Source organism: Venturia canescens, chromosome 8, assembly GCF_019457755.1.
Source record: "Venturia canescens isolate UGA chromosome 8, ASM1945775v1, whole genome shotgun sequence".
Taxonomy (NCBI): domain Eukaryota; kingdom Metazoa; phylum Arthropoda; class Insecta; order Hymenoptera; family Ichneumonidae; genus Venturia; species Venturia canescens.
The window spans coordinates 19683565-19706643 of NC_057428.1; the positions used below are offsets into that span (position 1 = coordinate 19683565).

The 23079-nt window shown below is 39.1% G+C and overlaps 4 protein-coding genes and 1 long non-coding RNA gene across 5 annotated transcripts in view; 2 read left to right on the forward strand and 3 right to left on the reverse strand.

Moving 5' to 3' along the window:
- The window catches only part of sns (sticks and stones), a 198345-nt gene extending 193640 nt beyond the window's left edge, over positions 1 to 4705 (reverse strand). Inside the window, exon 1 of the mRNA XM_043427271.1 lies at positions 2603 to 4705. Coding sequence (XP_043283206.1) covers positions 2603 to 2705 — 103 coding nt within the window. The 5' untranslated portion in view covers positions 2706 to 4705. The remainder of the gene's footprint in view (positions 1 to 2602) is intronic.
- Positions 4706 to 9941: 5236 nt separating this feature from the next.
- LOC122414338 (transmembrane protein 145) lies at positions 9942 to 15431 on the forward strand. The gene is made up of 5 exons (XM_043425507.1): positions 9942 to 11236; positions 11404 to 11911; positions 12027 to 12164; positions 12438 to 12693; positions 12817 to 15431. The coding sequence occupies exons 1-5, from the start codon at positions 10848 to 10850 to the stop codon at positions 13002 to 13004; spliced, it is 1479 nt and encodes a 492-aa protein (XP_043281442.1). The 5' UTR covers positions 9942 to 10847; the 3' UTR covers positions 13005 to 15431.
- Positions 15432 to 15815: 384 nt separating this feature from the next.
- Positions 15816 to 16256, reverse strand: LOC122414343 (uncharacterized). Its single transcript, XR_006261742.1, has 2 exons — positions 16115 to 16256; positions 15816 to 16018 (listed from the first exon to the last, which is right to left on the reverse strand). It is a non-coding gene; the product is annotated as an uncharacterized lncRNA (long non-coding RNA).
- Positions 16257 to 16758: 502 nt separating this feature from the next.
- Pex6 (peroxin 6) lies at positions 16759 to 21244 on the forward strand. Its single transcript, XM_043425495.1, has 6 exons — positions 16759 to 17196; positions 17262 to 17744; positions 17975 to 18201; positions 18290 to 18698; positions 18853 to 19152; positions 19415 to 21244. The coding sequence occupies exons 1-6, from the start codon at positions 16776 to 16778 to the stop codon at positions 20032 to 20034; spliced, it is 2460 nt and encodes an 819-aa protein (XP_043281430.1). The 5' UTR covers positions 16759 to 16775; the 3' UTR covers positions 20035 to 21244.
- Positions 21182 to 22342, reverse strand: LOC122414342 (uncharacterized). The gene is made up of 3 exons (XM_043425520.1): positions 22190 to 22342; positions 21792 to 21908; positions 21182 to 21708 (listed from the first exon to the last, which is right to left on the reverse strand). Exons 1-3 carry the CDS (start codon positions 22208 to 22210, stop codon positions 21583 to 21585), a joined length of 264 nt encoding a protein of 87 aa, XP_043281455.1. The 5' UTR covers positions 22211 to 22342; the 3' UTR covers positions 21182 to 21582.
- Positions 22343 to 23079: the final 737 nt, after the last annotated feature.

Genomic DNA, 23079 nt, shown 5'->3' on the forward strand with positions numbered 1-23079 from the left:
AGACCGAGGAATAGCATTTTGAGCATCGGGAGCGCGATTGGGACAAACGAGTTTGATGAATCGCGTCCGGAGCGTTGACTGCAATCGAATAAAGAAATAAAAGCGTCGTGACAAGCGAAAATCATTTGAAACATCAAGGAGTGAGAATCGAGGAAAAAATGCGAAGAGGGAGCGTCGAAATGACGAAAAAATAATACGATTTATATTCAGCTCGGCGTGTTGCTTCGTTTCTGGTAATAGCTCGTTCGAGAATAAAGGAAAATTAGTCTCTCAAAGGTCCGGGTTTAACAGGATGCGGTATGAAACACCCGACTCAAGGACGCGACGCCAGTAGATTGTGAACCGATCCAGTTCGCATGAGCATTAGAATAAACGAGAGAGCGCACGCCGCCCGAGTTCGAATTAGTAATTGAGAATAAATCACTCCCAGCTAGAACTAATTATCGGAGATAATTGCCATCAAAGGTTGATTAATTATTATTTGTCGGAGCGAAACGTGGCACAGAATTACCGCTCGACGTGCAGCGGAGAATCGTCTTTTGTCCCCGATACCAGCAAAGTTGTCTTTTGTCGTTGGAACAAAAGGAAAAAGCGCGAAATTCTCGAATCCAGTATTTTTACTCACAATTTCGAATCTCCGTCGAAACTTTTGTTTTAAAAACTATTTTCCGAAGGCGAACTGCAAGAAAAAACGTCGGAGAAAGAATGGCAGATTTTAAAAAATTATCAAGTCTTGAGAAAGTTCAAAAGATTCACGATTCATTGAGAAATACTCGTCGTCGTCCCTCGAAACGAAAAACCCTCATTTCCGGCTCATTTGCCATTCGGAGCCAGAAATGAGGAAACTATTCTCGAATAGCCGAGACATTAGTCATCGAGCGGCGACCAGACACAAATCCAGCGTGTTCGTATTTTTGCAGTGCGAGGCGCGATACTGCAATATTTCATAATAAGCAAGAGCGTTGAAAAAAGTCGACTGGAAAGGTAGAAAATGAAATTTTTCCATCCGAGCACCACTGGGAGTCGGTTTTTTCTCATTGTTTGTAGTTTCCTGTCAAATTTCCTGCCGCACGATTTTTCGAGTCGTTTTTACGGCGGTTAATATCAAATCAGCTTTTTGTGTTAAATTCGCGTCCAATATTCGTGCGTCGAGGACGAAAAAATCTGGCTGTTTTTCGCAAATTTCGGTACTCAGCACTGTGCGAAATCGTGTCCAATTTGTGCTTGAATCGTCGTGGTCGTTTCGACGTGCCCACGTCCAGTTCCATGTTTAATAACTCGTAAAAAATATTAAAATGCTCAAAATTCGAAAAGATGTTGCCGACGCGAGCAAAAATCCCACCATAAAAATCTATTTTCGGCAAATTATTAATTTCCTTGGGGGGAAAAAAAAAAAAAAAAAAAAAAACAATAAAATTCACTCAAAGAACAAAATAATTGAAAAATCAATAAAATTCAATGTAATAAATAAAAATTCGTAAACGTCAAAATGAAAAACGATTAAGTCAAAGTGCAATCGAACGCGCAATTGTTTTTATCAACGATTTGTCGTGAAAATATAATTTGTAAACGAAAGAAAAGACACGAAATGATGAATTTTTTGTGTCAACTCGTCGGCTCGCTCGATCGCATAAGTTTAGAAGAAAATTTCATTTTATCCTGACGTAATTCACCGGGAAAGTAGGGAGGGATGACGGGTCACCTGGGCGCAGAAATTTTATCGTCGCGGAGGCGTAAATTTGTTTTACTTTTTCACGGGAACTTGTGTGTGCTTTTTTTCAATATTATTTTTATTACAGGTGATAGGATCGAGTCGTAAAGTTTGTCGGTCGCTTCACCGCCGGTGTACACACAATTTTTCCCGTGCTCCCCCCGCCGCGTTCGCACTCCTCGCGCGCGCCCTTTTTCTTTCTCCCTTTTTACTTTCTCCACTTTCTTTACACCCCGATAACTCACGAGACTGTACGCGGAGTCCGTGTGCCAGGAGCGAGCACCGCTTTACGCCCGAAATGACTTTTTCATTTTTTCAACAGGTCCGACACGAGCGAATAAAACGAAAGAAACAACGAGAAACGACGTTTATTTCGTAACCGAACGAGACGCCGGAGCGGGGACGCTTATTTTTTCCATATTTCGTACAAGAAAATCACTACTCGAGAGAACGAGCGAGAATATTAATTTTATTTTAATTGGAAGGAAGAAAATTATCGCTTGTCCTGAACGACTATTCACAAATACACTTTTAATGATTTATTCACTTTCCAATTAATTAATTATCCGATTTTATAACGAAAATTAATTTCCTTTGAATAAGTTATTAATTTCACTGACCGATGTCTAATTAGCGCGGGACCCATGACACTTGGAAAAGATTAATCGAAATTCCCCATCAACGTATCTGCTTTGAAATATAATATGCACTCGTATGTTACATGCTTAATAATCGTTACGTAAAAGGAACGAAAATCGGCGAAAAAGCTCGTTCCACCGTGAAGGAAAATGTGCTTGCGTCGACGTCGATTTAAAAAAAACCGGCCCGGCTCTATCGATAGAGTAACATCGAATACGATTATTATATATATTCGATTGACAAAAGTCTTACCTTGAGCTGAGGAGACGAAGAGGATTGCGATCACGAGCAGCCTTTCCATATTGAAAACGTTGGACAACCGGTCTCGGGAGTTGATCGTCCTCGTAGCCAGCATTATTCACACGATTATCCACAATAACGAAGGAAAAAGAGAATTTTAGTTGTTCGTTCGTCGAAGCACTGTTCCCTATTTCTTAGCTTTGTTCGGGCACGAAAATCGGCAATTGGTTAGTCGGAGATGCACTGTCACGCGCGAGCACTCAAGAGGAAGCACAAAAACATGAATAACGTGTTTGAATCGACGCACGAATAATCCACAAACGCGACACCGAGACTCGCTTCGATCGTATTAAAGCGATTATTTTTCACCGTTCCAGTCTCGCTTCTTCAATAGAGTTTAACCACGAGAATTAGAGAATGAAAAATGCCTTTTCCACCCGAACAAACGACCGTTGTGGCGGGAGCGAAGGTAAAAGAAAGATAAATAAAATGGGTTCGGTTGACGTCACGAGTGCCCCCCCGGATTGGGCGTATTAGCACATTTTCGTTTGGTCGATCCAGCGATACCGACCATCCGCGAACCTGTCGTTCGATTCCCGGTTATAATTGATGGAAAACATTCGAAATATCGCCACCCGGCTAAAAACACTTTCGTACCGTCCACGCATTGACGTTTGTCGTCGTAGCGACGGAATTGCGTGATTTTAAAAAAGTCATTCGCTCGCCCGCTGTTGCGTTTTCAATTGAAAAATCAAACGCAACGAAAAACAAAAGAAGAACGACGGAGTCACCGAATCGCCGGTTTAGTCCTCGTATATTTACGGATTGCCCGAATTTTCGACATAAACAAACTCGTCAGACGTTGTTAAAAGTACAAAACACGTACAAACTCGATATTTATTCGTGACGGAAAGCTTTTCACGAAACCAAAACACACAACAGACGAGGGATAATCACGTGGATCGAATTTTTTCCGAGGGAAAAATTGTCGGCGAGCCGGCGACGTGGGAGGTGGGCGTCAAGTAGCGCCACGAACGGCCAAGTACCCGAATTCCAGGGGGTATCAAAAAAAAAGCAAACGGAACAAAAAAATTGTCACTCGATGTGAAGAATCGCCGGGTACTTGATCTCAGGCGAGAAATTGAGAAAATAAACATAAACACACGCACACGCGTAAATGTCGATCGGCCTGATAACGACTGCGTTTTATGGTGCGATTACGATCATAAATTCCATTAAAGTTTGAGAAAACTCCGATAAGCTAAGACAGTGACGAAAAACTCGAAGGGTGAAGAAAGGTGCTCTTGAGCGGTGGAAAAGGGGCAAACTTTCGCACGCCGTACACGTCAATCGATCGGCGAAGAGCTTCACGTGTTGGCACTTCAAAAAACGTCACTATTACACTCCTCGTGTTTGTTCCCCTTCAATATCGTTTACTTTCCGCACCAGTCCGAGATCGTATTACGTACGAGTTTTTAATCGACTAAAAATCGAACAAAAAAGGAGCCGAATGATCGAAGGATTCTGCGGTGGGATAATCACACGGCACACTGTTCGAAAACACGAAAAATCTGTCAATTTACAACGTGACAACTTCGAGGCTCCAAGAGCCGAATGAATTCGACTGCATGATTACAAATTCACGTACACGTATTTCATGTATTTTTTTACAATTATAAATTTTTTCTATTATCACTCAATTCCACTTATTTGACAGCTAATATCAATATTATACTGCTGCATGTGTAATAGTCACTAAAATTCCTCGTTGAACACTGAATCGAGCCACAGACACAGGCACTAGACCGAAAGCAACGAACCGTAACGAAAAAGCACCGACGACACTAATTTTCGTGCATGATTAGCAATAAATGTGAAACCACGCGACGTTTGATCCTTCCGCGTTTTAATATTCGTGTATGAATATTAAATGAATTTATACCGCGAGTGATAGAGCGCAAGAGGTCTTGATACTCGTGATTGTTTACAGTCCGAAAATCGACGAGAAAAGTCACTGTAAACGAGTGTCTTGTTGTTTGTATGATTATTTATAAAATAATAATGGCAAACCCGAGTAAAAGATTCACGGTGAACCTCGTTCGACGACGGAGCAAACGCGTGTGTGCGCCGCGAGTGCGTGCTGAGCTAATGAACAGGGTGGTGAGCGTATACTTGTCCGCGCATCGAGAACAGGCGGCTGGAGGGGAGTGACGCGTGCGTGTGTACGTGTTTGTGTGCGTCCGGCGCGGTACTGGCGCGCGCGCGCCTTGCGGCAAGTGCCGCGCAACGGAGCGGCTGGTGGGGGTATTAGGATGAGCGGAGCGAGCGAGTGAGCGCGAGAGGGCCAGGGGCGGGGGGGGGAGGAGGGAGGAGGGCAGCGCGGAGAGATTCTATATCCTCGAGGATCTGCTACTGCCCCCGCAGAGATCGACGTAGAGACACGAGAACAACCGAGGGCCACCGAGTCCGCGCACACGAGCAAATCCACAGCATCCCGAACAACCCCTCTTTTATATACGGGCAAAGAGATGAAGCGAAGGGGATTGTATATAACTCCGATGGACCATTGACCGAGCAAAGACCATCCCTTTGTGTAACATATTACGAGAGCGTCTGAACTCTGATACAGACTGATTCTCATGTCACGAGAGAAAACTTCTCTACCTTCGTTGCCACCTAAATTCACGCCTTTCTTTTTCAAAGATAATAACGACAGGTCTTGTTTCACGCCGCTTGCTTTTTAGTTCCAGCTTCTCCCGCAAACGTCGCGCTCCCGCACTCCGCATATATCCTGTTTATTTTTCGTACGATACAGGATCTTAACAATTAGTGTTTCCGCGAAAGTTGACGTTTGTTTACTCTCGACACTTTCAGCCCCGGGGGCTCGACCTTTGTAACAAAAACGCCGGGCAGTGTTGCCCTCGTAAACGTATATGCAAATCGTACGTGTTTATTCCGTGCGAAATATGCACGGTTAACCTCAATGGAAAATTCAAGACTTTTGCCAACTTTGCGCATTCGTGGATTCTCATCCTGAATTACATTTCATAGTACGTACTGGTAATTAGAGATACAACTTTGGCCACCAGTCACACAAGGATTACGCATCGTAACTGCACCATAAACAGGGATGGGTCGTCTCCCAATAATAAGTTACGCAAATGTATACTGTTTTTGTTTTTACTGCTTCGTTCTATCCTCCAACGCATAAAAAGTCTTGCATATTTCCGAACGCTCGTTAAAATAAAACTACTTTTTTATTTATACTGGCTATGATGTTTCTTCGCTCCAAAGTAATATCCCACTTGGATGTTTCTCGCTGGAATCTTTTTTTTCGATGTCTCTATATGCATCGGCAGCTTTTGCGAGCCTGAAATATTTTTCCGAATCATGGCCTCTGTATTGTAACATCAAAATCGAGAAAAACTGGTTAAAAACTTGATCCATTTAAGGCGATTTTATTTTTACTGATGTTCCACTTGTTAGCACATCATCGGAAACTCAGAAAAAATCTCACCAGCTCCGGAATCGATCACAGTTTAATGCGCGACCAAGCGGTCATCAAACCAAGTACTGACCCCGCTGGAGGCTGCTTACGTGCGAGGGAACACCGAAGCTACGCGCTGACCGTGCAGCTATCGCCAACGGTTACGTTAATCAGCGTAATATGTACATAAAGTACGTTACCAATCGAATATTTTATGCTTACGATGTTTCTCGTAGAATTTTCTGCAAATTTTGAATCTACAGGCTCTTCGGATCGCTAAACGAAAAATTGACTATACAGTTCCTCAATTCAAAATGGCCGACTTGAGGAACAATCGTTCGAACGCTTCTTATAACCTTTCTTAGTTCTCCTGCTTCGTTTCTACCGTTTCTATTCTCTTTTGTGCCTACGAGTGTTTGAAGAATCATTTAAAATCAAATAAACGATTTTTTGTTTAAAAAGTGGTTTGAATACATCAGCATCGGAAAAAAATGGTCGAATAGAAGCATCGAATTTTGAGGTTATTTTCGATCTACTGAACCATCGCGAGCAACGGAATTTCTAATCGTTTCGAGCAATATTAAAAATGTGTGTATGAAGCAGTGAAATATTTTACGTTTCTACGATTCGGAATAGAAATGTTTTCGAGCGTGTCGCTTAAGTCTGAGAATACACGGTTTATTCAAAAAGTTGCTGATCTCTCGCTGTAGAGACACGAGCAAGGTTTGTCTGTTGTGTATCTGTAGCCAATAGAAATACACCATCTTCCATCGCGATCGGAAACGTACGGAGAGGGCTTAGAAGTGTGTACGAACGTTGCGAGTTGAAAAGTAACCGAATAGAGAGACCGTTCTCGTGTAGACGGAGTGAATCGTCGAATCCAACTTTCCACTTTTCCTTTTCAATATTTGGTGTTAAGAAGCTCTTATTTATATCTCTGCATCTAAATATTATCGTTGAGAAAAGTTATTGCACAATGACGAAATTCAAGCGGAAGGTTTTGGCTTGAAAAAAATTCGAAAACTTTGCACGCACGGTCGTCGAGTATATTTTTCAGAACGCGGCCAACCGAAGAGTCGCTACGTGATTCAGAATCGTGGAAGTTTGTCGAAAAGCATGAGATTTTGGCGGACTTCCAAAATTGGAAATGAAGTGGACTTCCATTTAAAGCGGTTTTAATTTCAGTAATTTACAGAGGTTATGTCGCGTTTGTTCAGTAGGAAAAGTCGGGCGTTGATTTCAGCTTGTTATTTGAGTTGGTGAGTTCAGTGAAATGATATTTTTGCAAAAAAAAAAAATACTTAACCGTATTCGTTACAACCCCAAGGGAAATCTTGCAAAGTGCATTTTGTGCGAATCGTAAAAAAAACGAGATACGAAAAAAACGGGAATTCATGATATGCACAGTGCATAATTGGTTTGCTGCGTTACAACAAGCATTAAATGAATGCGTCAACATTCCCTTCGTATAACAATGGTAATAGCAGCTCCCGCAGCGAAAACAATGAAATATCGCGATCACGAGAAAATAAACCAAACTGACAAAACCTACAAAACAGAGGAGAACCGAGTGCTGCGTCAATCACAGCCTGCTAGTTCCCTCTCACGCGCGGCCTCCCACTCCATAAACAATAACACAGGCACACGCGTCTCAACGACAAACTTCGTTCGCTTTCGCTACTTCGAATCATCGTTCGATCTCTTCGTCAAACTTCCCCGAAACAACAAACACTTGTACTTATCGGAGGACGGAACACTGTTTTTTTACCACTATAATGCACATCAACTTTGGAAACTTAATCTCCAAAGTCTACAATTAATTTTCTGTAGCCCGAAATTCTGCGCGAGGGAAAACAATCACGCCAGTTTTTTCCATAGGTGATAATACCGATAAATTACAGACTATTTTATTCTTTTTTTTATGAATCGTCCATGAAAAATTCACGTTCGATGGTTATCAAGTTATGAAAAACTTGTGTCAAGGAAAAAAAAGTTTTAAACAAAAAAAATGAAATGCGGACGCGCACATCGATCTAAACTAAAAAACGAACCTAAAATAAAAACTGCGATTCACTGGATGATGGAGAATAGAAATAGAGTTTTATCGAAATAATAAAATAAACATATTTGATCGTCGAAATCACGAGTCTTTTATTTACTCCCTTAAAAGATCCCAGTATCTCTGAAATCGTCGGAAAGTTTTTGTTAGATAAAATAAAAAATATAGGTTATGGTGTACACCATTTCGAAAGCACATCTGATAAGTCGAGGGACGACAGGGGCAGGGTTGAAACATTTTTCATACGTATCATACGTATAGAGTTGATAGATTTTTTTTCATAGGCTATATTTTAGGTAATTTTTATTTGCTTTTTTAACGGATAAATCTACGGCGATTACACGTGAGTGTCTCGGAGTCACTGATACTGCATTTCCGTTGGTATTTTCGTAGTACTGCTACCGTCATAACCGCTGATAGAGAAGCCTGCAACCGAGCGATTCAACAGCCTCTATTAAATTCGGGTCACGTTACCCTTAACCTCTCTCCTTTTATCGCTTTTTCTCCCTTCCTATTTTACTCTTTCCCTCTTTTTCCTCTTTCACTCTCGCGAATTCTATCTTCTTTTTCTCTCTCCGAGCGCTATCTGTACGCGGAGAGCGTGCACTAACTACTCTTGCTCCAGACCCGATTCCCGCTCCCTCCGCCATCTCTTCTCGCGGCAAGGATGAGTAATTTATCGACCATTTCAATATAATACCGTCGCACGAAGGGTTATGACCACGCGATGTGGTAATTTGATAACAGTCACGTTTTTCCAAAGCTTACACTGTTGTTTTAACCTCCTTTTTTCTAGCTATTTTTCTCGATATCGTATTTATGTCTCGCAACCAGCCAGCCTTTCCCCAGCCCATGCATGTATATGCCAAAGCCGAGGATTTATAATTTCATGCATTTTTTTTCGTTTTTTTTCCAGCGGCTTTTCAACTTTTTATCATTTTGAGCTAGCTTAGACAGACTCAGAAATGCGTTGAATTATTGAATACTTCGTTTGTGCTCTATTCTCGTAGGTTTTATTATTTTAATGAAGTATTTCGAAATCCCGAGGTCGCTTGAATAAATGGTTCAGTGATTTTCATTTTTAAAGGATCCTCGTTTTGAGAAAACGTTGTGTTCTTTTCATACGGCTGCGCCATCGATTTTTTATTCTCTTCTATTCGTGTGTATTTTAACTATTTCGTTCCAACCTCAATTATTTACAAGAAAATATGTGAAAAAAAATTACTCGATTGTAAAATATTTAAAAATTATTTCGACGTTTAGAAAATTGGTCATAACTGACAATAATTTATTCGTTTCGATCGATTATGAAAGTTTAAGGAAATCACATATTTTCCAAGCAAATTTGAAATGTCTACCATCAACCCGTATGATGGCTGTGTTAAAAAACTGCTTGATGTGTACTACTACGGATGGTTGATCGGTAGGTTAGAGTTTCCGCTTATTCACCACCCACGATGTTTTACCGAGGTTATCGTCACTGCTTTGACGGATCATGGCAATTTAGGAAATATGTATGTATTGTCAAAGAATAATATCGTTTTTTTATAAAACCATTATAAATCTGAAAAAGGTAAAAGTGCACAGTGAGGCACAAATTTTGCACTTTTCATTTTTGTAAAGTCTGTACGCGGTGAACCCGCGCGATATCAACTGCTCTGTAGATACAAAATTGGCCGAGTTTCGTGCGACATACTTAAGGTTCGTAGTTTAGTCGCTACGAAAAAGCGCTCTTTTTACAGAACCTCGAGAAACCCGTTTTCGGTTTCCTACTACCTACTACCAGTACCAGTACGTTGCCAGTACCAAGAAGGATCGGTCATGCTGGTCATCTAACCACTCAATCGCTGATGGTTATGCTGGCAACATAACAATCAGACGAACCATAGAGTTCCTTACCTTCCGATACACATTACACATTGTTATCCTACAGTATACATAAAATCTATACATAAACTGGTTGTCATACTGTACAGAGGCATTGTTTGACTTAGACATTTCGATGGATCTGTGGGTCCGCGGGAGCAGTCGGGTGAGAGTGGATGATGCTCGCTGGATCGAGTGAAAGACGACTCCCCGTGCGTGACGCGCGATCACGAACCGCGAGTGACAAAAAAGTGAGAGCAACTGGAAAAATTCGTGTGCAAACAGTTGGTCGAAGAGAAGATAACGAGGAAAGCGCGGCGGGGGTGTGGAAAAAATCAATATGAAACGGTGCTTCGGAGATCCCTAGTGAACATTGGAGCGGAACTTGTCATTTTACAAATGTTTGTAACAAGAAACATAATAAAAATAAACTCTTCCGCTGTTTACCATATCTATTGGAATGCACCGTGGCACCACATGCTCGTGCAAGATAAAACTCGGTGTTAGTGAGTGACCTTGCGTGTATCAATTAAATTTCCCCTTGATAAACTCTCGTTTTTTTTAATTGTTCTTCCCCTCCGCCCATTATCTTCAACAATGACGATACGTCGGACAAAACGTGTTTCTCATATCCGTAATTAATTGTGTGTGAACAGTTGTTGTTCGATGCTCTATAATCCTCCGTGATTATTTATACTTTGTCTCGTTGACATACTGAAATTCAGCGGTGGAACGTGCGAGCGAATAAATTTTCGTACTACTAGGACACAGAATTCATCTCTTTTCACCATTTTTCATCTCTAAACTGTTTACATGACACTCGGAGTAAAAATAAACCTAGTAAAATGTCGCTCCAGCTGGGAATCTTTCGGATTTTCATCGGACTCCAAATACTTTTCGTACTCCAGAGCGATTTTACCGTAGTCGAGTCCACCCACATTACCGGCACCTTCAACACAAATGAGTTCTTTCGATTTCTCATGAAATTTGGATTTCAACAAACAGATCGTCACCGCCAACGTGAATCTTATGGCTATATTTTCGGTAATATCACGTCGAAAAAAAATTTTTCACAACCGATAAACCTCGCTGTCCTTGATCGAGGACACTTCCTCGAATATTACGGCAATCGTACTGTCAGAGATCGCAGCTTGGCTTGTGCCAGGATGTTCGATGCTCTCAACCAGAGCTCCTACGATGCTCGATGCAATGACAATGGCCAAGATTTTCTCAGGTAGTCCAGCCGTGGTTCTTTTATTTTTTGATTAACTCAAACTGCTTTGAATTTCTCCCAGCACCATTATCGTACAGAAATAGTTCAAATCATATTCTAAAACAACGTTCGAAATTTCTTAGAGCATTTAAAATCTTTCGAAAGCTCAATCGCATGATTTTTCACAGACGAGTGCCCTGTCCGAAAGGAGAACTATGCAGCGACGAGGACTCCAAATGGAATGTCATAAAAGGCCATCAGTTTACATACGTCATTCAGGATTTGTGGCAACCACGTTTTTGGTACATGAGCCTAGTAGCTTGTTACAGAAACGAGACAACTTGCCAGTGGGAACACTTCAACGAATCGTTAGAACTGGATTATGACATATGGCTAGTGAATGGAAATCCAAACACAAGTGGATTGAACAGTCTGACTTATCAATTTTCCTGTGATCGACAAAACACTGTCGAGCTCTATCTACTGTTCTTTATTTGTTATATCATACTTGTTCCCCTGCAACTGTACGCAGCTAGATTGCAAAAACATCCAGTTACCAGACTCTTCACAGCAAGTTTGTTGCTCGAATTCATAGCCATATGTCTGATTCTTATACACGTTTTGAAATTTGCTTTTGACGGCGTTGGATACACTCAGCTTGAAGTCGCAGGAGATATTTTCGATATTCTGTCACGCGTAAGAATTTCTCACTTTCTTTCCTCCGATAGTTCAACTTTTCTCTGTGTTTGTCAATTGATTTTCATTCATTCTATGATTTTCTAACGTCTTTCCTTACTTTTTTTGTTTTTAGACAACTTTTATGCTACTTTTACTACTTCTTGCCAAGGGTTGGGCCGTAACCCGAATGGAACTAACATGGAAACCTCTTGTTTTTCTCATATGGTTCTGTTATGGAGTCGTACACATTCTTCTATACGTCTGGAATATGGTACGATCACTCAGCATCACTCAATCGCTGGATCATTCGTCCGGAACATTCACTTGAACGTTGAAAACAAAAACTATTCACGTAACGCTATAGACTTTTCAGGCAATATCTATTCTGGGGAATTCCCAGAATTAACTCAATCTTGAAATGTTAAAATTGAAAACAAACTTATTATGCAAGAATTTGAAACATTGGGTTCATGCTATTTTTCAAACGATTTTTAACAATATTGTGATTGAAATACGATTTTAATATTCTTTATTTCGATTGTAGACCGAAGTCGACATAATCGAAGATATCGACGAGTATCAGACGTGGCCAGGATGGTTTATCCTCTTGTTTCGTAGTGCCATTATGATTTGGTTCCTGTTCGAACTTCGTAATACCATGACGTATGAACATAATACACAGAAGCTCAATTTTTTGCTTCACTTTGGTGCATCGGCACTCGTTTGGTTCATCTATTTACCAATCATAGCTCTCATCGCACTTCCTGTCAGTGCACTCTGGAGGTTCAAGCTTTTACTTGGTGAGAATCATTATTTTATTTCTTCAACAAAAGTGAATGGAGCAAAAAGAAATTTGCTTGCGAATACCATTTTTATCCAATGACAAACAACTTTCATCAACTGAAAAATGCTTGACTTTGCAGGTATAACTTATTCAGCCGATTGTTACGCATATTGCGTAATGGCTCATTTACTTTGGCCAACGCGAAGCGAGCAGTATTTCCTTTTAGCACAAGGTGCGGATAATGGTGACGAATTGGACGAGTTTAACGAGGCGCCACACGTATTAAATAATTACGTGGAACCATCCGAGGACAAAGTTGTCGCTTAGTGTGTACGAGTTATTGGGATCGTGAATTGAATGAGAACTATGCGATCGATAGTGAAAAAAAAAACAGAAGAAAGAAACGAAAAAAACGTAAAAAGAGGAAGAAAGCAACAATGGAAACGAACGATGTGATCTATGTTTGCCAAATGGTTTAATTCGTTTAACGAAAAATACTCTGACGTGTTAATTGAGACTGAAGCACCCTGTACACACGCACTCTCAAATAAGCCGTCATATGCTCCGTAGGTTTCAATCTCGACACGTGTAGAATTTTTTATTTTTGTCTATATTAAGATCCCGATCACATACACCCATCGACAGAAAACATTACTCGAATCCCTCAAAATTTATACTCTTTGATAACTATCCCAGTTTTTTGAGTACGTTGTTCTTCATCGATAAACTTGTGTGAGTGTGCCAGTGTGTGTTTCTATTCATCGTTTTTTTTTTTATATGAAAGCTTTATCACTCGCATCTTTGCAGGAATATTTGCTCATTTGTATTATCGGTTTATAAAGCAGGGAAATTTCTCGCCGCAATAGCCCAGAAAATCTCAATGTCAATTTATCAGATAGTCACTACCGCTTGGTAATTTTTAATATTTATTGAAAATATTCCCTTATACAAAAATTACGAACGAGCCAAGTGTCCGGGCATTTAGTCCTCTAAGACTCAGGAACTGACATCAACGCTAGGTTTATACAATAGAAAATGTGTTCAGTTACAAAAAAAATTTTAATTCAAAATTCAGTTTTGCTTGAAACAAAAATCTCGTAAACACTGCGATTCCATAAATTCTATCAGTTTTCCGCCAATTTCTACATTTAATGTGCAATGTCAATTTTATTCTGTGACTTTTCCATTAGCCCTATCATCTTCACACAAAACACTCTTGCTCATCAGAGACATTATCGATCAAACGGAAAACCAAAAAAATCCCAGCCTTATTACCTTTGTACGAAACTATTTTTCTTTTTCCTACAAAGCTGTTGCTCAAACTTTTACGAAATAAGATTTTAGCCCCAAAACGTGGAAAAAACAAAAATAATGAAAGCAGGATAACATATTTATATTGAAAATAAAAATAATGAAAACATGTTGATATTGCTTCGTTCAGAGATCGATCTTACAGAGTAACAAAGGCAACAATACAAATTTATATTTCACATTTACACTGCAGCGAGATGCATTATTTCTCACTTTTCTTTGTGCAATGAAATATTTAATATTTGTGGCAAATGAGAAAAGCAATGTAACAGTCGAATTCACTTTTTTGTCTGTTTTCTTGTACGTCGCAACAATTAGTGAGGCAATTGAAGGTGCAAGAAGATCAAATCTCTCATTTTTGAACAAAATGATTTAGGAACTTGTTGATTGATTTTTTCAATGAATAATTTAAAAATAATGATTACCAGTCGAGCAAGATATTTTGTTCGAATATACCATCAAACACAAAAACAAACTTAAAAACGGACCACTCTAATATACACGTTGTACACATAAAATAAGACGAGTACAGTATTTCCAATTCCCGTATTAATCATGGTAAAGTTTACATCATCGAGATGTAAAAAAATGTCTTTTTTCTATATAAAATACTGTTTTTTTTTTCAAGTTGCGATAAGACTTGAACTTGTTTATTCGTGCGAGTTTGAAAAACTGCAATGTGAAGAACAAGTTGTGTGAGCTGCTGGACCCTCAAATCTGGAAATAGAAATGACACAGAAAAAAGCTTTGCACAGTGTTAACAGTATACAGTTGATCGAGAAACAATTTCATGGTAGATAAAAGAGTAGTTGACGGCAATAAAGAAGAGCAGTGTCGTGGGTTTGACGGGGTTTCTTTGAATAAGGGTTAAAAATATGCATCGACATGGTAGCATGAATTTTAAAGCAAAGCAAAGAAGGGGAGTGTAGACCTGATGAACAATTAACTAGAATTACTGATAAATATAGATATTAATTAATGATATAGTTTTATATATTACCTAATGTAAATTACCTGGGGTGAAGAGTTTATCCTATGTTAAAGTAGCTATATGATGAGAACTGGAATAACAAAAGGTAAAACCTCTTCGATGCAGGATCACACTCTTATGTGATACGCATGGAAGTTTTTGAGATTAAATTCGTGATTGCCCGTTTGAAATAACAAATGGGTTTTATTATTATGTAATGTGTCTTTGTACGAAACCTCACTAGTTTATAGCCAACAATTAGCCAAAAGATAATGAAATGAATTTCTGCTGTAGAATAACAGAGTAGTCTTCTTAGCGGGAGACAAACAAACATTCACGAGCGTTTATTTCATCTGTTTTTTCATCAATTTCAATAAAAACGATGCGATAATTGATACAGTATCAGCGTGTATATACATATGAATGGAAAAAAAATGTTTTTTATTTAATAAAATCTTTATTCACTGTGAAAACTTGGAGTTCCGCTGGAATTTCATAACAACTTTAGTTTTGAAGTTAAATTATCAAGGACAGTTGTTGGTGCAGGTCCAATCCCGAGTACAGATATTGTACCAGCTTGCAATTGCGTTCTCCCAGCATCTCTTATGACTGCGGTAAAAAGACCAACATTGGTTGCTTCGTTAGCCAGCGTCAAAAGTTCTTTTTCATTTGGTATTCGTACAACTATTTTGGGTTGCCCTGAACTTAACCAAACTCTTAATATTTCATTCCCACTTTTGCTGGAAGAAGCTCTACGATAACATTCGAGCGCAGCATGTGCACACTGAGCTCCAATTTTCCCCTTTGTCATTGGAAGATCTGATCTTACAACCAATATCATTTTATACTCGCCAAAGTATGAGGAACTAACGAACAGTGCTTTGATTCCTCTTATTAATGAACTCATAACAACTTTGTCTTTAATATTCTATTTACATTCAATTATTGGTTACTTTTGGTGTGCTTGTGCTTGTTTTTGTTGATAGACATCCATACATTCCCTAAATTTGGTTACTACGTCCTGACATTTTCGCCAATCTTGCGTTTCAGCGATGCACTCCTGCATGGAATTTTTCATTGTTATTTTTTGCATCCAAATTTACTGTTTATGTTTTTATGATTGTTGGCAAATTTATTTGATGATACTTATTCATACCGCAACTTTGTAATGCAAGTCTATGCAACCAGTTTTTTTGAGCATACGATCGACCGGATCCTCGATTTCCTCATTAGCCGGCTTTTCTTTTCGTGCTACTGTCATATTTTGTTTTTCTTCAATTCATCTTCTAAGCACGTGTATACTCACGACAATTTAAGAGAACTCGACTCCCTTGCTTCCAGTAACAAATATAACCAGCGTGGTTGAGTGTGAGGAGGATGTTGAGTGAGATGTGAGATACGTGAGAAATCCGTGGTCCGTGATCCGTGAGGTTACGTGTATTGAAGATTAAAGAGAGCAGGCGCTAATGCCGCCAATTAGAAACGTTCTATGCTCATCCTCGCCCCTCGTGCTTTTTCGATTTGACACGAGTTACGAGTCGCGACGATCACTGATTATGCACATCATTATTATTTATTTACATATTTTTTATGATAAAAGCCATGTACGATAAAAGACAGAATACAGATAAAGAACGAAGGAAACCAAAAATAAAAAGCTGACTGCAAAGAACGACTCTTGCAGGCAGCGTTATATAAATTCTATCGGATCTGCACCTGCAGTGCGTGTTACAATCGTGATGTAAAAAACAATTACAACGCACGTTCCCTCTAATTATACAACAATATTTATTCGTTGTAATAACGATTGTGATATAATGAATCAACAAACACGTAACCTCATTTTTCTACTCTCATTAACGAAATCTTTATTACGAAATAACCCTTACTACAAAATAGTATGGCTATTCATGAAATACGCGCGACGAAAATTTGATAGATTAATGAACAATCAACAACTCATTAGCCCCGTGCCTGACGAAATTCTCGAAAGAGTCGTTGAGCAAAATAATGACAATGACAATCCAGGTTACGAGTGTTGTGCATTGGCAAGTTGTACAGATATTGCAATAAAAGGTTGGCAAATCATTTGTTCCAATGTATCTCAAAAAAAGTACAAAATCTTTGTCATTCCTTGTGACAATTGGCCGAACAAAGGAGTTTTTGTATCTGAAACAATGAAACACAACATAGAACAAAAATTGGGGCACAAGCTCAAAGAGCAATCATATTTTGTAAGTGAGTACTCAGGTTAACCGGAACCGCACAAAATTCCACAATCTAATTATTCCTTTACTTTTCAGTGCCGATTAAAGATGAAACGATTCTTATTGCAACAGAGGCAAATGTTTCGTTAGTTTCTGATGTGCATGGAAATTCCACAGAATTTGTGGATTCTCTGCTAAAGACGTACTTCAAAGTTCCTCGATATATGAAAATTGGGGATCTATTTGTCGTGGACTCAAAAAAATATGCACCAGATGATTTTTATTCAGGCAAAAATTATCCTTTCAAAGTCCACTTCAGGGTCAATGCTCTGAAGGTTAAAAATGGAAACACCGTGGAAAGAATTCACGAAGCTTATCTAGTCCAGGAGAATACCACCCTTATGCAATCACCAAACGCTTTCTCTTATCGTCCTCGGGAAGTTTTAGAACGTCCTAAATTTCAGTCAGGCTTGCCTGTTGATCTTTGTATAGAAATTTCTTCCGCTGCCAATTGTCCACCATTTTTGCAAACGAAACTCAAAGTTCTCTCCGAATGTACTTTGCCGTTCATTCAGAAAGGTAAATTTTGATTTTACATTCAAGTAAAACCTTTAATTTGTATAAGACTCTGCATCATTTTTGAAATAAAATATTTATAGCAATTCAGACATAATTCAAGCTCACGAAAAAGATTCTTGCAAATCTCCATCTCTTACAATCCCAAAAGCGTGTATTACTAAAAACGATCAAGTGTTGAATCGTTGAAATTATTTTTGAAAAATATGATTAAAAAAACTTCACAATTGCAGATAAGAAATTGAAGATTCGTCCTGTTTTTCTTGTCAAGGGTGCCCCAGGGAGCGGGAAATTCAAGCTCATCGAATGTATGGCAAAAAGGAACGGTTTTAATCTCGTGAACGTAGATTTCTCAGAAATACAATGTTCATCAGCAGCCCAAACGGAAGCAAAGCTCCGCATCGTTTTACAAAATGCTCGATCAAGCGTGCCTTGTATTTTGAGATTGAGCAACATTCAGGTAAGGCAACGAGTATCAAAAATCTCTATGGGATAGTAAATCTTGAAAAGACTATTGAAAAATCGTTTTAACTCGAGACGTATTTCAGATTTTCGGGAAAAATGCGGAAGGCAAAAAAGACGAGAGAATCATCAGCGCGTTTGCCTTAGAGCTTGAGAAGTTGGCCGATTCTGAATCGGAGTTTCCAGTCATCATTATCGCGACATTGGAAAATGATGAGCTCGAGGCCGATGTCGAAAGATTGTTCATCGAAACAATTAGCATTGAACATCCGAACAAAATGGAAAGAGCTGAAATGCTATCCTGGTTGCTCAAAACCAAAGGACTTTTGTACCAAGGAAATTTAATTACAATTGCAGGATCAGTATCGGATTTTGAGTTCGCTGATCTCGAAGCACTTGTTTTGCAAAGTGTGAAAATTGCGTATCAATCTTTGCCAGTGGAAGAGCGAGGCAGCCGTTTGACTTTGAACGAAGATCATTTTCTTCAAGCTTGCGGTACGAGTGCGAATAATAAAATCAATTTTTACCCCACTATTAGATTCTTCAAAATTTAACAGAAAAAATCACTTCTATTGTTACCAAGCCGTTTAAAACTACTGAATTCCATGAAAATGTGAGATTTGCTGTAATCAAATTTTCTTTCCAACAGAATTGATGCAAAGCGCGTTTTCCGACCGAGTCGGTGCTCCACGAATACCGAAAGTTTATTGGGAGGATATCGGAGGTTTGGCCAATTTGAAACACGAGATAAAACGTCGAATCGAATTACCGATGTTGAACACAATGGGCCTTGGAAGATCCGGCATTTTATTGCACGGTCCTCCCGGCACAGGAAAAACTCTACTGGCCAAAGCCGTCGCCACGGAATGTCAACTTCATTTCATGTCTGTCAAAGGACCCGAATTATTGAACATGTACGTTGGCCAAAGCGAGAAAAATATCAGACAAGGTACGTTTCCGTAGTTTGTTTTTCTGACGATCAGTGGCAACTTTGGAGCAAGATTTTGACTCCTGAATTCTAAAAATCCAGCAGCTCGATCGAATCACAATTTTGCGAGTTTTTATGATGATAATAACGAAAATGAACAGTTTTATTATTTTTTTTTTTTGAAAGAAAGTTTATTTCGTTTTTGTAAAAGTGTGAAAATTACCGTAGAAAATATGGTTCCCTCGATTTGTCAACATAATAATGGAGCATTGTATCGTGACAGTTTTCGAGAGAGCTCGAGCCGCGGCTCCTTGCGTAATATTTTTCGACGAATTGGATTCGCTAGCTCCAAATCGTGGTCGGAGCGGTGACAGCGGCGGCGTGATGGATCGAGTCGTATCGCAGTTACTCGCCGAAATGGACGGTTTGGAGAGCGCGGGAAGCATATTCATAATCGGGGCGACGAATCGTTTCGATTTGATAGACCCGGCGTTGCTGAGGCCGGGTAGATTCGACAAAATGCTTTACGTCGGTGTTTATAACGATCGGGATTCCCAGCTGAGTGTACTGCGGGCGGTGACCCGTCGTTTTCGGCTGAAAAATAACGGGGACGAATTAGAAGAGATCGTTGATAAATTGCCGAAAAATTTGACCGGAGCTGATCTCTACGCTGTTTGTTCGGACGCATGGCTCTTAGCGGTGCGTCGATACTTCAAAAATCTTGAAAGCGTCGACACCGATGAGATTGCGAAGCAAGAGCTCGCTGAGGATGGCTGCAGAAATGGTGTAATCGTCGAGCTCGAGGATTTCTTGGATGCTGCAAAAAATCTTGCCCCCTCTTTAAGCGCCGCAGAATTGGCGCACTACGAAAAACTCGGAATGGAATTTTCTTCGGCCAGATAACGACAGCGGCGTTATTAACAATATCAGCAACGATAAATATAAAGAAAATCGGAAAAAGTATTGCCCAGTATGCCGCAACAATTTTCTTCTTGAAAGCTCGCTCAGGGAGAATCCAATAATTTTCCATTTGACTGAGAAATCGTCGTTCTCAATCCTCGCGATACCGCAATCCAACATGTGAACTTTGAATGACTGATTATAAAAGTTGTTACGTTTTTTTTAATCTTACAGTATCGATTGAGCCGGACCTTCTCTATCTTTAGATTTGTAATGTCACAAGTCCTGTCGCTTTTGCACGTGATCGTGCTCAACGATACACGGATATATTTTTCACGGTAAAAACATGAAACGCAGTTAAAAACAGCATGCTTCGTATGCTCTGAAATTTAATGATTGCCGAATCGCCGTTATTATACACGGAAATATCAAATTAATTCATCGCTTTTTCTCCTTTTTTTATCAAAAAGCGTTTTCCACTCATCCACGAGGACGGGATTTTCTTTCAACCACTCGTTGGAAAATCCCGGTTCCACTTGAAAAATAAAACTATCCGATGTTGATCTTCAGTCGCCGGATATTTTCGGATAATTATTTGATTTTTTTGTGATATTTCTCTGCGATTTCAATCGACGACGTCGATAAGTGGCTTTCAAATGATTAACTGATAATATTTTGAACGATAAAAATGTATTGCGGTATCGTAAAAGGAGAAGGTCGTACTTTTTGAAGATCAATCATAACTGTCAAAACTTTTGTCATACTTATGTAGAAAAATCTAGGATGAATCGAGAACTGAGCAATCAAACTTTAAGAATTAAGAGAGCAGAACGTTGAAGCGAATTTGCCTCATTGAACCGATACTTTGACAATTTTTTAGCCTCTTCTCAACGTGCCAATTGAACCAATGAATTTTTTAACAATTTTTTCACGAAACGCAAATGAGAAAGCACAAAAAGGCAGCTAAACTGTTTATGTATGAATACAGTCAATTTTCCATCGTTCCAAGTCAATATTTCGAGCAATTATTTTCGGATTTTCATGCTCAGTTTCTCTCCTCTCGTATGAATGTTGCGGAAGGTATTTTAATATTTTATATAAATTGTTATCTGGAGCGAGTGGGATAAAGAAAGATGGTCGATCGGTCCGATATTGTAAAATAAATAATTACGTTTTTATTATCATTAAAAAATCGAGATTATGTTTAACAGTAGTCACAGTATACAATACTAAATAACGTGCAGTTATATATTTAGTCACAAGGAGTCATTCTCAGGCAACAATTGCTCAAGAGAGAACAACAAAAGTTTAGATTAGCAGAGTTCAGTGATACACTTAACGGGCTACGGGATTCTCGCATCGAGATTGGGGACGTTTGCCGTTTCTTTCTTCTTTTTCGCTCTCGTTTGTAATTAATCGTTTTGATAAATATTTATGTTTTAAGAAAAGAACAATTGCTCCGGTCGTGGGGATCAAGGTAGCATCGATTCGTCCACTCTCGTCGCTAACAAAAATATCACTTTATCGCTTTCCCTCCCGATCTCTGGACGTTTATGGCAATCCAAAGTGCAAATAGTGCCCGCACCAATCTCGTACACCCTCATGATTCGCACAACACCATGGATAAACATCGTCGCTCTTCGTATGTTTTGCGCATTGTTGACACAGATTTGTCGTCTGAAAAACAAAGTATTTTTAGTCATTTCGAGCGTTCACAAAAATCGGCACATTTACAATCGAGAATTTAAGAAATTTTTTACCTCTACACTGCAAATTAATTTCTTCGGATCTAGCAGCGCTATCGAGTCTATCGTTGGTTTTCCCTTCACTTCTAGTAGTGTAAACAGGACCACGAATATCGTCCATTTGAGAATCGTCTGCACAGAGACAAAATTTATTTTTATTCTCGAGCAAAGATCGCTCCTTTTGCTCCTGATGGCATTTTTTATTCAATTTTTCATTTTTATTGCACGACATTAGATTCTTCATCTATTTGAATCATTTCATTTGAATTTTTGACTCAATGAAAATGAAAAATGTAAGTTATTGGCTTGCAGGAAGAGAAAAAATAAAGCAAAGTCGACAATGCTCGATTTTTCAAGCTTTTGAGTGCTTTTTTTTTTTTTATTTTTTTAAGAAATTTTTCAAAGCCACATACCAATCGAAATTTAGATTGCATCCTGAGATACTGAAATTGATTTTTACATAAGATTCGTGAATAAAACGATCTTATTAAACGTGGAGCAAACGATCTACTGAACTCGTAACACTGTTACAGTTTACTGTTATATAGACTAATCTAGATTACTTCTTCTTCTTCTTATTTTTTTTCTCTCTTTCCAATCGTACAGGGATAAATCGAGTTTGTTATATATGTACCCCCTACCCCACATTGTTTACGAAGCTTTCATCAATCTAATCGTGAGTTCGCACGCTTCTAGAAATCGAAAACGAATATGCGGTGGCGTCGGTGGCAATGGCGATGAGCAATGTTACAAAGTCCCAGGACGAGTGTCTATCAGTTGTCTGGCCGTTGTTCCTTTGCGTAATCTCGCTTCCACGTTAAATAACATCTGGATGCCTCATCGAATCATTAATAAAATTGTGCAATCGTTTTTTTTCACCGTGCACTGCTCCTATCGAGTCCAATCAAAATTGCCATTTCGATTGAATCGTTGGTCGATATTATTTAGAAAAAAGTGATGATCTTCGATCGACCTACTCGAAGTTATCGAGGAATTTTCAAATGTTACTCATCATTTTTTGTAATTATTGATTATCTTGTTGACAATTGATGATTGATTGACATTTTATCGGAGTAATGAATTTGTAGTTTTTTTCAGATGGAAGCCTTGATCTTTTGGAGCTTCAAAATTGACGAAATGAAACTTAATTGGAAAATTTGAATTCCTGTCAAAAAATCCATCGACAATAACGAAACGAGTACGAGCCTTGAAAATTGTCGTTACAGACTCTTTTGGGGGAATGGAAAATCACCCGATTTGCTTTTGGAATAATATTGTTTGCTGGATCACCAAATTTGGAGTA

Excerpts from the sequence above, each read along its gene's own strand:
- LOC122414342 (XM_043425520.1), bottom strand. The coding sequence starts at position 22,210 with ATGCAATCTAAATTTCGATTG. Across the intron at positions 21,909-22,189 it reads TGCAATCTAAATTTCGATTG|ACGATTCTCAAATGGACGAT; the intron begins GTATGTGGCTTT and ends GTCTCTGTGCAG. Across the intron at positions 21,709-21,791 it reads AATTAATTTGCAGTGTAGAG|ACGACAAATCTGTGTCAACA; the intron begins GTAAAAAATTTC and ends TTTGTTTTTCAG.
- LOC122414338 (XM_043425507.1), top strand. The coding sequence starts at position 10,848 with ATGTCGCTCCAGCTGGGAATCTTTCGGATTTTCATCGGACTCCAAATA. Across the intron at positions 11,237-11,403 it reads AATGGCCAAGATTTTCTCAG|ACGAGTGCCCTGTCCGAAAG; the intron begins GTAGTCCAGCCG and ends GATTTTTCACAG. Across the intron at positions 11,912-12,026 it reads TTTTCGATATTCTGTCACGC|ACAACTTTTATGCTACTTTT; the intron begins GTAAGAATTTCT and ends TTTTGTTTTTAG.
- Pex6 (XM_043425495.1), top strand. The coding sequence starts at position 16,776 with ATGAATCAACAAACACGTAACCTCATTTTTCTACTCTCATTAACGAAA. Across the intron at positions 17,197-17,261 it reads AGAGCAATCATATTTTGTAA|TGCCGATTAAAGATGAAACG; the intron begins GTGAGTACTCAG and ends TTTACTTTTCAG. Across the intron at positions 17,745-17,974 it reads TTTGCCGTTCATTCAGAAAG|ATAAGAAATTGAAGATTCGT; the intron begins GTAAATTTTGAT and ends TCACAATTGCAG.